Source organism: Drosophila miranda (assembly GCF_003369915.1).
Source record: "Drosophila miranda strain MSH22 chromosome Y unlocalized genomic scaffold, D.miranda_PacBio2.1 Contig_Y2_pilon, whole genome shotgun sequence".
Lineage (NCBI taxonomy): Eukaryota > Metazoa > Arthropoda > Insecta > Diptera > Drosophilidae > Drosophila > Drosophila miranda.
The window spans coordinates 9936580-9949102 of NW_022881614.1; the positions used below are offsets into that span (position 1 = coordinate 9936580).

At 53.8% G+C, this 12523-nt stretch overlaps 4 protein-coding genes and 1 pseudogene across 4 annotated transcripts; 3 read left to right on the forward strand and 2 right to left on the reverse strand.

Moving 5' to 3' along the window:
* Window positions 1-1991: 1991 nt before the first annotated feature.
* On the forward strand, window positions 1992-2521 carry LOC117193392 (the record flags this gene model as incomplete). Its single annotated transcript, XM_033398142.1, has 1 exon — window positions 1992-2521. A coding segment is annotated over one exon (507 nt), but the record flags the coding sequence as incomplete, so codon positions are not given.
* A 403-nt stretch (window positions 2522-2924) lies between these two features.
* On the forward strand, window positions 2925-3559 carry LOC117193533. The gene is made up of 2 exons (XM_033398280.1): window positions 2925-2999; window positions 3060-3559. The coding sequence occupies exons 1-2, from the start codon at window positions 2936-2938 to the stop codon at window positions 3491-3493; spliced, it is 498 nt and encodes a 165-aa protein (XP_033254171.1). The 5' UTR covers window positions 2925-2935; the 3' UTR covers window positions 3494-3559.
* A 534-nt stretch (window positions 3560-4093) lies between these two features.
* On the forward strand, window positions 4094-5731 carry LOC108160582 (bleomycin hydrolase). Its single transcript, XM_017294676.2, has 2 exons — window positions 4094-4768; window positions 4826-5731. Exons 1-2 carry the CDS (start codon window positions 4346-4348, stop codon window positions 5693-5695), a joined length of 1293 nt encoding a protein of 430 aa, XP_017150165.2. The 5' UTR covers window positions 4094-4345; the 3' UTR covers window positions 5696-5731.
* An 876-nt stretch (window positions 5732-6607) lies between these two features.
* LOC108160585 lies at window positions 6608-7007 on the reverse strand. Its single transcript, XM_017294679.2, has one exon. It carries the CDS (start codon window positions 6972-6974, stop codon window positions 6666-6668), a length of 309 nt encoding a protein of 102 aa, XP_017150168.2. The 5' UTR covers window positions 6975-7007; the 3' UTR covers window positions 6608-6665.
* Window positions 7008-7155: 148 nt separating this feature from the next.
* LOC117193009 lies at window positions 7156-7954 on the reverse strand (annotated as a pseudogene).
* Window positions 7955-12523: the final 4569 nt, after the last annotated feature.

A 12523-nucleotide genomic window follows, 5' to 3' on the forward strand; every position in this document is an offset into this window, starting at 1 on the left:
CCTGTTTCCGAGGATCCAGGGCTCCTGAATGAGGACTATGTCGGCTCCACCTTTGGCCAGGTGGAGCAGTAGAGCAGCGCATGCTGCCTTACAATGGTGGAGGTTTATCTGCAGGAGCGTCAACGACATTCCTGAGGCTCGCCTCCCCCATTGTTGCTTCTAGATCGCTGTCAGGGGACTCCGGCTCCTCCCCGACAACGATGTGGCTGAAACCTCTGGCTAGGTCGCTCTCGTCGAACGCGTAGTCGTCCAAGATATCGTCCGACATCATGGACGCCGCATCCGACGCCGGGTTGTCTTCCTCGCACGAGGCCCCCTCTTTCGGGATCTCCGGCAGCTCCGGGTCTGGCTCGACCTCCGCTTGCCTGCCCTTGCGATCGGACTTGTAAGTGGATATGGTGACGTTCTTGTAGCCATAATCCACTACACCGTCCGACTTTGCGAGGAGATCAATGGATTCCTCATTTAGGACGAGGATAATCTGGCACCTCTGCCCTTGGATATCCTCCACCTTTGCCACCTTCCAATCGGCTGTAGGAAGGTGGGGGTTGCAGACCTGCAGTAACCTGAGGATCTTCTCAGGCTCTGCAGGCTTAGCCGAGACCCACGCTCTGGCTCTCGGGCGACTAGGGACATCTCCCCACTTCACGGCCTCCAGTTTCGCCCCTGGATAGACCTCTTTTAGGGCCGCCACCGCCTTCATGTAGAGGGCCGCAGAGCGAGCGTCTTGGCAGGCGATGGCTTTCACCTTGCCTTGATGCCATCCTGCGTCCTCACACTTGGGCGGTGGTCCGCCGTTCTCCTCCAGTTCCAGTAGGAACCGGTCCTGGAGCTCGTTCTCCACCAGGTGCCACTTATCGCGAGGGACATGGCCGTCCTCGGCGCCCCTGTCCAGGACACCGATCAGGGTCTTGCCCCTCGCCACCTCAGCGAACGACCGGTTCGTGAGGTGGGGCTTCACCCGCTTGGCTTGCTGGGCTTGGCCTGGCTGATTTGCGGGGTCCTCCGCTGAGCGTTGCCGCTTGTTGGCGGCCTTGGCTGCGCCCTTTCCGGCTTTGGCTGGCTGGAACAGTGGAAGGATTGAGCAGGCCCACAGCCTCTGCTCCTTTCCTTCGGCTGACGCCTTGAAGTTCGGGTCTTCGTTGGACAGGATGAAAGCCGCTCGTCTCCTGTCCTGGTACGACGGCTTTCCACCCCGTGGTGCAGAGACGCTGCCCGCCGTGGCTCCCATGGGTTCTTCGGTCCCGGTGCGCTTACCAGCCGCGATTACGCTCTGCTTGGCAGCCACCCCGGTATCCGCTTCGCCCTTGGAGCCACCCGACTTGGAAGGACCCGATTGGCTTTTCGGGCCCCCCCTCGCTGCGGCTGCTGCCTGAAGACGGTGGACCGACTCAGTCTCCTTCCCCGTCTTCTTTGGACCCGGTTTCCCAGGCGCTGGTGCAGAGGGATTGGCTTGTCCCTCCGGTACTTTAAGAGGAGTACCGAGCTCCTTTGCGGCTTTGTTGGTTTTTATATGTTTATTATTTGGCATAGTAGTTCCCCCGAGTAGGCGGGAAGGGGATGGTCACCCGAGGCATAGCCCGCTTGCCCCGGGAAGCCTGATTTAAACTGGAGGTCGGCAGGTATTTAGAGTCCGCATATTAGCGACCGGGCACCCCCCGGCCATGCATCCCTCGGCATATAACAGTGTCACCTTGGATTGGGGTAATTTCACTGAGATTTTTCTTCTCTCCGCCCGACTACCATTCGCCAGCATCCTAGCAGAGACATGACCGTGCTAGGACCTGTTTCCAGCCGCCCTCACGGGGAGAGTATAGTCGCACTTCCACCGGTGTGCACAGTTACGGCGGGTGACGGTTCGCTCGCAACCCTCTGTGTCCTAGGGGGGGGGTGTGAGACGCAGACCGCACCGGGTATTACTAACCGGAGCGGCTGCGCCTCAGTTTCGAGTTCACAGTTGTGCGAGCCGACCCGTCATCCGTTTGTCCCCCTGTAGCACCCGATGGCTGACGGCCAGAATCTCACCAAACGACAACAACATCTTCATCAATGGTGGGCAGTCCAACATCATCACGAGCAATGGCAAGACCCTCCAATACGGTACGGGAAACATCAACTACAGTGGCTATAATGGACACTCGATCAACGTGGTCAATGGCGTCATCACGCTGAAGGAGGGCGGCAAGCAGTACACGTTCGAGACACAGCCGCCCAACGTCGAGAAGAGAGAGGCGATTGTCATCAACGGCCAGTCCGCCACAGTGCAGTACTCTCACGGCGATGTCATTGTAGAGCTAGCCGATCAAACGGTGATTGCCATTGTTGGTAATACCTTCTTCATTGGCGATAGCACATCCTTTGAGAATCGGGACAAGCTGCAAGAGGAGGCCAAAAAGTATGCCGAGAACATCCAGCGGCAAGTGCAAGAAGGCCTAAAGAAAACGCTCCAGCAGATGAACGAGGATCTCCAGAGGAGTCTGGGGAACATTCGCTTCTAGGCGAGTGAAGCAAAGCATCTAAACAAAAAAAAACCCTGTAATGAAGCTTGACGACTAATAAATCTATATCTTTGTTAAACAAATGGGATTGCTGATCGTTTGATTGATTTATTTTCTTGATATTAAGAAATTATTGGCCCCATTTTCCCCTATTGCAGAGAAATAGACGGACAGACGGAGAGAGTTCGGAGATGCTTCCTTCTGTGTATTACAAACCACAGTCCAATCAAATCCAGGGTGAAAAATGGGAGAATATAGACTTCTTTGTATGTTGCAACAATGTTAAAGACACTCGCCTAACAACAGCCCATCAAAAGCTCACCGATTCGCCACGCATCGCTCTTCCCAAAACGACTGCTTTGGTGTCGTATATAGAGGGACTACCGTGGAGTATAAATAGCTGGAACTCGACCTGGCATTGAAATAGTCGCTGCGAAATGGGCTTGGGTAGAACTTGGATAATACTGGGGCTGATTGGGAGCATCGCCTGTCTGGGTAACGGTAAGGATCTACCCTTTGTTGAGGATTATCCAAGGAATATCTTTATCTCTGCCAAAACAGCTGTGCCTCGATTGCTCGGCTCCGAAGAGGATGCCTCACTGGACGACGATAACCTGAGCTTCCTCAACAGCAAAAGCCAGAAGTTCGCCTCCTCCGCGACTACGATTAGCGAAAACGACCACACCTTAATATACGGTTCGGGCGATAACAACAAAATCACCTACAATGGGCACAGATTCGTTGTAGACCATGGTATCATTAAGCTGCTTGAAGGCTCCAAAACGTACACGTTCCGACCCCTTGGAGCCAATGTGGAGAAAAGGCAATCAATCGACTTTAACGGTCACCCAGCCACAGTGCAGCTCTCAAAGGGCAATGTGTTTGTTTATCTCCCCGATGGAACGGTGATGGGCAGGATCGGCAATAGTTACTTTGTGGGAGATCGCTATGCTGTGGAGAACCGCTACAGGATGATAGGCAATAGCAATCTCTAGATCATACTGGGTAGCAAAATGCATTCAACAAAAGTGACGCAAATAAAGTTTATTGACGAGCTACAACATTTGTCTCGCTTTCCGTGGCCACGACTCGAGGGGCGCCATAAAAATGCTAAATATTTACTTTGAAAAAACAAATGGGTTTTTTCGCTGAGAGGGAGGTGTCACCATTTACTGGTATCCCCAGCTGATCCCCCGTTCAATTGCTATGCAAATTTCCCAGAGCTTAACAATAATCTGTCTACTAGTCGCAAAATAATTTCATTGTCATAATTCCGTGTGTGGGAGTCGCTTACTCGGGAATCGGCGCACAGCTTAGGTGTGATTGATTAGCAGAAATTCTGTGAATGAAGCGCCGCGGCTTAATTGCGGAATTATTGAAGTACAGTTCTGTGATGGGCGCGGGACAGTGTATCGATGTTATCGATAGTGCCTCGATGGTTTTGTAGCCCTACTGTTGTCTTTGCATGAGCAACAAAGCAATTTATGATGCAATAACTCTAAGACTTTCCTCATATATGTATTTTCTTTAATTTCGTATATATTTTAATAAATTTATTTAATTTTTTGACGCGCCCATCTCTAGTACAGTTACAGCAATAAAATTCGTTATCGAAGGTCTTTCGCGCAAACGATATACAACTCTGGGTACGCGCACATCTGACATCTGGTCACACTTTGCCCTAAATTTCTGGTTTATTTTTGTGCACAAACTTTTGAAAGTCAGAACAGCGCAACATCTGCTTTTCTCTGACCGCCGACCAATTGTCCGCTTGGCGCAAGCAGTTCTACAACAAACCACGGAATCTTCTCGCCCAGAATGTGTGCACGACCCACGATCCTCTGAGGATGTGCCTGCCTATTTTGTCCACCGTGGTTGCGGGTCCGCCTATCAAGCATGGGGTGGACTCGGAGGGAAAAACTACCAGCGGTGGCCCCGCCTGGATCACCACGGGGCTTGACCTGCTGCGCCTGGAGTTTGCCAAGAGCTTCCCATCGCTGCCGGTGGACTTCGAGTTCTCTGCGGGCTACCTAGTGTACTGGCACAAGCTGGAGCGATGCAACTACTTGCTGCATGCGGTGGCCGAGCATCTGACGCGCGGCGAGCCCGTGGATGGGCGACAATTTCGATACTTGATGAAGCATGTCGTTCCGGATGGCGGGAACTGGCAGATGTTTGTGAATCTGGTGAAGAAGTACGGCGTTGTACCCAGACAGTGCTATCAGACAACGGGGCGCACACGCCAGCTTAATGTAATCCTCAGGAGTAAGGTAAGCATATGCCCGGATAGGTATCCAATAAGCCACAGCACCCATCGTTTCCGTCAGCTGCGTGAGTTTGTGAGCGTGCTGCACAATCGCTTCATATTCGATGGCGATGGCAGCGCCCTGCCAACCCTCATCGGGGAGATGATGCCCCAGCTGTATAAAGTGATCAATATCGTTTTGGGCGAACCGCCGCAGGAGTTCAAGTGGACGTACTACGACTCAAAGAAGCGCTACCAGTGCCTGGAGCCCTTGACCGGCTCCTCCTTTTTCAAGGAACTGGTAAACAAGGACTTCGACCTGGATGAGATGGTGTGCCTGGGCCACGATCCGCGCCTGTCATCCAGCTACTTGCACAACTACGAAGTGGCTCTCAGCTCGAACATGGTGGGTGGTCGGCTGCAGCGGTACAACAATCAGTCAATGGATGTTCTAGTACCGATCATTGTGGGGTCGCTGGTTGGCGGCAAGGCTGTCTGGCTGGTCTATGACCTGCTGGCGCACGCTTCAAAGAATGCATCTGCTGACTTTCCGCTGCTCTTTGGCTTGGAGATGTGCACAGATCTCAACAAGGCGGAACGCATGCTCTACAAGGAAACGCGCCATAATCGGGTGTTGCTGCTAACGAAAGTACGCCTGGATGACGAGGATAAGCCGCTGGAATTCCGCACCATTGCTCCGTCGAACTCGACCACGTTGTTTCCAAGCTCATCCGCAGCAAATCTCCAAGAGATAAACGATAGTGTGGAAGAGAAGGCCAAGATTTCAAGGCTTAAGGCACCCTTTTGCATTAAGACGGATTGGATGCGGGAATACGCCTTCGAGATTGTCGTCCACTCGAGCTTTGTGCAGCCCGATGTCCTGGGTGCCGCCACTAGGAAGGAGTGCAAAGAACTGCCCCCATGGGATATCATGGGAGCGTTCCTCGAATGATTAATCCATGTTTTAATAAACCCCACAATCACATCATATCCATGGGTTTCAATATCGTTATTTGATCCCTATAGTGCGCTTGGGATTCTTCGTTCTGGCTATCAGAAATTCATTATCCTCCATGAGCTCTGAGGGCAGCACGAGGATCACACTGTCTCTGTGGTGCTCCGGAGTGGCCATTTCGTTGTAAAACTCGATCTGTTTCTTCTGCTTAGATCGCCGAAAGTAGAATTTATAGGGCTTCCCCTTTGCTTTGGTTATCTCCATTCCATTAATGATTGCGCACACTTTGTAGTCCTTGTACTGAGCGCATTTATCAATGTTCCCTCTCATGTAGACAGCTGCATGAAATTCGAAGGGAGTATCGTTATCCGGATGTTCGCCCGTTGCGCTGGAAGTAGAATATCTATCACTTTCAATGTCTATCGGATAGTCCACTTCAGCCACGCCATTCGCTGTGAGACCCAAAAGTATTAGAAGGCATCAGTTTTCCATTGTTTCTTGTGACAGCCTCAGTTACCCGATGGGATGGAAGTGTGTCAAGATCTGTCAAGGGATGTTCGAGCAGAGCTTTAAGCGTATCGAATGGATTCCATTCGCCAGTACATTATTACTGTGGCGCATCGAATTGATGGCTCTTAAAGTGGTTCGTGTATTCGTTTCCTGTATTCATGTTGCTTATCGAAAAATTATTTAAAAATCCCACAGCATTGTCGTCACCGAGGCGCGACCTTCACTAAGTTTTTCAGGGAATCGACCTTACGTGCCTGGCATGCCTAATTAGGCATTAGAGGGGGCTTCCACTGCCACTCCTGGGGCCTCTCGAGTAGCCAGCAAGTCGGCAAGACTTAAGGGATTTGCGCCCCCGTGAATTTCGTTTTGACTTTGCATAAAATAGAAACAACAACAGCGTTTATATTCGACTTAAATGTAACTTTATTTTTGCCATTAAATGAACCACAATTTAGTACTACCTGATGCCGTAGTAGGGATTGCTGTATCCGTAACTGGGATAGCCATGCCTCGGCACCGCAACAGGCTGATAGACAATCGGCTGTACCACAACGGGCTTCGAGAGCAGATATTTCAGCAGATGACGAGGCTCACGTACGAGAGAATCGACCTGGTCCGCTGTTGTCGCTGGCGCTGCGGATCGGGAAATCGCATTAGCATGGTCGCCAGCATCTGGCAGATCAAGATGTGCGCTGTGGTCACCAGGAAATGCCACCACCATCACGATGGTGAGGCTGCTGAGTAGGAGAAAGCCAACGAACTTCATCTTCAACGATCTGTAAGCGAGTGAATTGATTGAGGATCAATCATAGCCTTATATACACAATATATTGGACTGGTCAGGTAGTCCATCCTTAGCAAGTGGTGCTGCTTTCTACCTGTTCTGCTCCCCGAACAGCTGCAGGGGATTATCCTACAGAACCTTCTCAGAAACAGAATGCAATGGATTTGATTTTTGGAATGCTTGAAACAGTTTTATTGCTCGCTTGGTTTTTCTTTGCTTCGATGTGGTTCCCATTGACATACCCAAACGCCCAACTACATGCCTATATCCGTATATATCCGTAGACCCTTACATCTGTGGTGGTGCTGGCATGCCTTCGGGTGGTGGAGGAAGACCGGGTGGAGCCTGACGGCGTTGCTGAAGGCAGAAGTCCACACAGATTAAAGGTCAGGATCAAATCGGATACACATTATGTACTTACTCTGAATTCCTTGGGTGGTGGTGGGTCCTCATTGGCCACTGCGCGACGGGACTGGAATGACATAGATTGATGGATAAGCCCTGCGAAGGATCAACAGTTCAATCTGTGGCTTACCCTGAAATGCTTGGGTGGCGGTGGCGGATCCTCGTTGGCGACCATCGATGACTCGTTGTTCAGGTCGCGGTCATGGCGCACTGCCTAGAAGGAGGCATTTAACAAAACGTTGTATTAACAGGGCTAAATTGGCAACACGCCGCCATTGCTGTGCTTTCTGCGGATCAAGTTTCTCCGTCTGCTCCATATCTTCCGGCGTCTCTTTTGGGGCCAATAACTCTTAAGATTCGTCCTCCCAATTTGCTTAGCCAATCGCACTTACCCTCTGAAACAGACCCGTGAGTTTCGGTTCCTGCGAAAAGGATTAACCAAAATACTCACTCCCACTCACCTCGACACCGTTGGTGGAGCCACTGCCACGTCCCTCAGCGCCAAAGAGCATAAAGGCCACAACGTAAATAACCTAAACAGCACAAAATAGCTTCATTTCTGAGCTGTCACGTTTCCGACGGTCACAATAAAAGATTTTCAGATTTTGCACTGTAGAAGATATGGTCATCCTCACCGATTCTGCGTTTTTGGTTTTATCGTATCTTTAAAAATGTGGATGCCACAGATTTTCGTCCTTTGTGGGGGCGGAAGTGGGCGGGGCGAAGTTTTGAAATATTTTTGTAGCAGTGACATATCACAGAAGTCTGGATCCAAAACATCGTTGCTCTAGCTCTTATAGTCTTTGAGCACTAGGCGCTGAAGGGGACGGACGGACGGACGGACGGACGGACGGACGCACAGACGGACAGACAGACAGGGCTCAATCGACTCGGCTATTGATGCTGATCAAGAATATATATACTTTATGGGGTCGGAAACGATTCCTTCTGGACGTTACACACATCCACTTTTACCACAAATCTAATATACCCCAATACTCATTTTGAGTATCGGGTATAACAACAGACCCAACAAAGGGCGGCTCATAAAAATGTCTTTTATTAAATTTTCTCCTCTGCAAAATCAATAAATCAGAGCAGCGCGGCATGCAGCTTACCTCAGTTTCAATTCAATCAGATTTTCTTATTTGATTTTAACTTTACCTCTTACGACACTGTCTGTAAGTCGGAGAACTCTCTTCCTGCCGCCTGAGTGCCGGCGCACTGCCACTTCTTCCTGTTTCCTGCGCTTGCAGCGCACTTCCTTCCAGTACCTGGAATTTGCTCTAATTTGATTTTGAACGGCAAGCAGCTTCTCTGCGATTTGCCGCGCTGTCATCTGTCAGCGCGTTTTGAGTCGCAAATATTGATTTCACACCCAAAAGGCAAGTTATTTCCTATAGGTGAAAGGTGATGTTCAGATGGTTGTCTTTAGCTCTGCAATTGTTGGTGCCACCAACAGTTTCTGTATTTTAAATCCACTAAAACACTCTCAACTTAAATCTTAGAGATCGCAAAGCTCTGCGATATTTACTCTACTGTTGATCTTATAAATTTAAACGTTATTATTCCACCTCCAAATAGGCTATTAAAGGCATTTAGTAATTCAGTGGCTGCACGCACCATTAGCGGCCCGTAGATTCGCAAAAGCTGGTCATTTAATGCGGCATAAGTGGCAAGTGAAATTAATGCTCGGCTGTCCCAATTCCCAAAGTGCCTGCCTGGCCAGACCTGGCCTGGTCCGAGGCGAACCCTTGCGCTAATGCAAAACATAAACCAGGGAATGGAACGCCTTAGTTGCATATCGATGCATATTCAACCATCGAACAGGGGATGCCCTCTTTCTCCGGCGCCTGTCAGCAATAAGTTCAATGGGCTACATCACGTCGCCGGGCAAACGAGAGCATCACGAACCGGATAATGATCAACGAACTGTATACGTTTCCGCAATCGTAGTCAAATGGACAAACATGCACACAAAGTGCACCGGCTGCTCCTGCTCCATCTCCTCCTGCTCCGACAACTGTTCCGACTAGGAGGTCCTTGCTGCTGTCACTAGGGACTCTCTGCATCGGAATGGGAATCGACGGTATCGAAGCGAAGGCCATGAGAGCTTTAGCTGTGGCCCAAGCAGCTTGTAACGAACCTGCTTTTTGGTTCGCTTGAGTTTGCTGGGCTCGCTCAGCGGTCGGCAGATTCGTCGCAACGTATTTTTATTGTTGCCCCCAACGACAAATGATAAGACCTTCCTTTTCTTTAATCGAATTTCGCTTTATTCGTAATTATATTAGAACTTAGGGCTGGATGTTACAATTTCACTTATCTACGGATCTCCACCACGCGTGGGCTCTCGTCGTGTGCTCCGCTATTGCTTTGGCCCGCCACTCAAACCCGCACTCTACGTCTCGCACTCCCCTCTTAGCTTCCGCCGGCAAATGTGGATCACCTCTTAACTTAGACTCACTTCGGGGGCAGGCGGGGCCTGTCTTCCTGTTGCTATTCACTTCACTGCACTTCTTCGAACCGTACCGGGTATCACTCTTACGTTTCGGCGGGGTTTCAACGTGCGCGCGCGATCACTTATCCACGGAAAGAGACCCGCTTCGTCGCCGCAGCCTCCTTTTATAGCCCCTTGACGGGCCCCGGCTCGGCGTCGGTAGTTTTCCATCGCCGTCTCCTGGTTTCCACGGCCTTCGTAACGGGGCCTGGCCGGTGGCGTGATCCCATGCCCTTATTTGGTCATGCGTCGGATCGCTGCCGGCCCGATCCCGCCGTCTCCTCTGCCTCTCGCGTTTCTCTCTCTCCGAGAGCGGGACACTTTTCCTCTCGAGGCCCTTGGCCTCTTCGCCGCATCCGGATATCCGTGGGTATCTGGGCTGACCTTTGCCTTATCCAGCCAGCCATCAGCCTTTATCCGACCGTCCCACCGCCTTTATCCGGCTATGCTTTGGTCGAATTCGGCCTGTGGTAACCGCGGTTCCTCACACACCCCTCTTTCTTCCCGCAGCGGAATACTCCCGTTTTCCGCGACCTTGCGACGGAGTGTGCCTTTCCCATTCAAACGGCCCTATTTTACGCGCGCTCCTTACTGCATCTGGGATCACGGGCGCCCTGGTGCCCTCTGGCGCCTTTGCTCGGGCGGCGCTGCCAGCCCTTGCAATTTTCTGGCTGTGGCCGAATCCCCGCCTATCGATAAGGTGTAGGGGCGCTTATGCGATCCACTCGATATTTCTCCGTGGTCGACATCGCAATGCGGTACCGGGTACCCGCTCGCTCACCAGCTTTTTCACCCTCCTACCCACGAGGCGAATCTGGGTCTGCGCGCGGATCACCGCCGCCGGCTACTCCTCCCGCGGGATCGCCGTCCAGTGGACCGTGGCTGCCGGTGCCGAGCTCTGCCGTTGCAGGGCCGGCCGCTTTGGTCCTGCACGGGGCTCCGGGCAGGAGGCCTGCCGCTTCAGAGCCGGGCGCTCGGCCGCCGTCGACCTCTCCGGTGCGGGCCACACCCACGGTCCGCGCTCCCACGCCTCGACTTCCGCGAGTTCCACCTCCGTCGGTGCTGTCGCCGCCGTCGCTGCTGCCTCGGCCGTCGCCGTCTGGGCCGTCGTCGCCGTTTCCGCGATCTGCGTCACTGCTGCCGCCGTCGCCGCCTCTGCCGCTGCCTCGGCCGTCGCTGTCTGGACCGCCGTTTCCGCGGTCTGCGTCTCTGCTGCCGCGGTCGCCGCCTCTGCCGTCCGCGTCGCCGCCTCCGCCGTCGCCGTGTCTGTCGCTGCCTCGGCCGTCGTCGTCTGGGCCGCCGTCGCCATTTCCGCGGTCTGCGTCTCTGCTGCCGCCTCTGCAGTCCGAGTCGCTGCCTCCGCCGTCGCCATTGCTGCCGCTGAGGTCGTGGGGGCGGGTCCGGGGTCCCTCCTCCGCGGGTCCCTGTTGTTGCTACCGCGTGGACTCTCCCACACCCGGGCGCCGGCCTCTGGCTGGGCTTCGCACGGGGCCCCGAGTCCCACGTGATGTGCAGGGTCTGGTGGTGCCACACCATCCCCTGGCGCACGGCGGTCCGCACCTCCTGCGATACGTACGGTCCCATTACGGCCGCCTCCGGTCCCCCCCACTGTGGTTGCTGCTGCCACTGCCCCTGCCCCTGCTGCTGGTGATGCGGCTGCTGGTGGTGCTGCTGCTGGTGCTGCTCCTCCTCGGCCTGCGGCTGCCGCCTCTCGGGGCCCTCGTCGTCCTCGGCCGGTGGCGTAGGCTGCCACAGCTCGCCTTCCTCCTCCTCGGCCTGCTGCAGCCGCCGCTGCCACTCGGCCTCGGGGTTCGTAGCCCGCTTGCCCGTGGCCTGGGGCTGCGCCCCCTCGGTCTCCGCCTCGTCGGTCCGGGGCTGCTTCGGCGGCAGCACCACCCGGAATGGTGGGGGTGGCGGCGCCTCGTCGCTTTCTTGGCCGGGCTCCTCCGTACTGGCGGCTCTTTCCGCCTGTCGCCGCCGCGCCTCCATCCGCTCGTCCCTCCGCCGCCTGATCACCCGCGCCCTCTCCAGCACTTGGTGCATCCGGCGCTTCTCCTCCGGCTCCGCCTCCTGAAACCTCCGCCTCACCGCCTCAATTTTGTCGCGCAGGGTCAGCGGCCTTCCATTCCTCGTCTCCGGCTCCGCCCTTTGCTGCCGTCTCCATCTGGCCTTCTCCTGAGTGGTTGGCGCGCGCGGGCCGTCGGTGCATATGACCTCGTCGTCGTCCTCCTCCTCCTCATCCGATGACACCGTCGGCGACACCGAGTCGTGCCCCGATGGCGCCGGTGACACCAACGGCGAGGCCAGCAGTTGAAGGAACTGGGAGCCATCGCACCAATCCTCCTCGTCGCTACGCGAGAGCAGAGACGCCCGTCGCTGACGAGAAGTACCGGCGGGATAGCCCCCTCCTCCCACGATCGCCTGTTGCTCCTCCAGGAAGGCCCTCATATCATCCATCTTCTTCCTGCCATCCTCGTGGTTGAGCCCGCGTTTCATCTCCATTTTTTTTCTTGCTGCTTTTCTTGCGTTCTTTCTGGTGAGAATTACCTTCAAGTGTTCGTTGTTCCGTTTTCCACCCGCCTATATACACGCGTTGCATTGCCAATCGTTCCCTCTAACGGTGCCGGTG

Coding starts and splice junctions, on each gene's coding strand:
- LOC117193533 (XM_033398280.1), top strand. CDS start 2,936: ATGGGCTTGGGTAGAACTTGGATAATACTGGGGCTGATTGGGAGCATC. Junction 3,000..3,059: donor CATCGCCTGTCTGGGTAACG/GTAAGGATCTAC, acceptor CTGCCAAAACAG/CTGTGCCTCGATTGCTCGGC.
- LOC108160582 (XM_017294676.2), top strand. CDS start 4,346: ATGTGCCTGCCTATTTTGTCCACCGTGGTTGCGGGTCCGCCTATCAAG. Junction 4,769..4,825: donor ATGTAATCCTCAGGAGTAAG/GTAAGCATATGC, acceptor CGTTTCCGTCAG/CTGCGTGAGTTTGTGAGCGT.
- LOC108160585 (XM_017294679.2), bottom strand. CDS start 6,974: ATGAAGTTCGTTGGCTTTCTCCTACTCAGCAGCCTCACCATCGTGATG.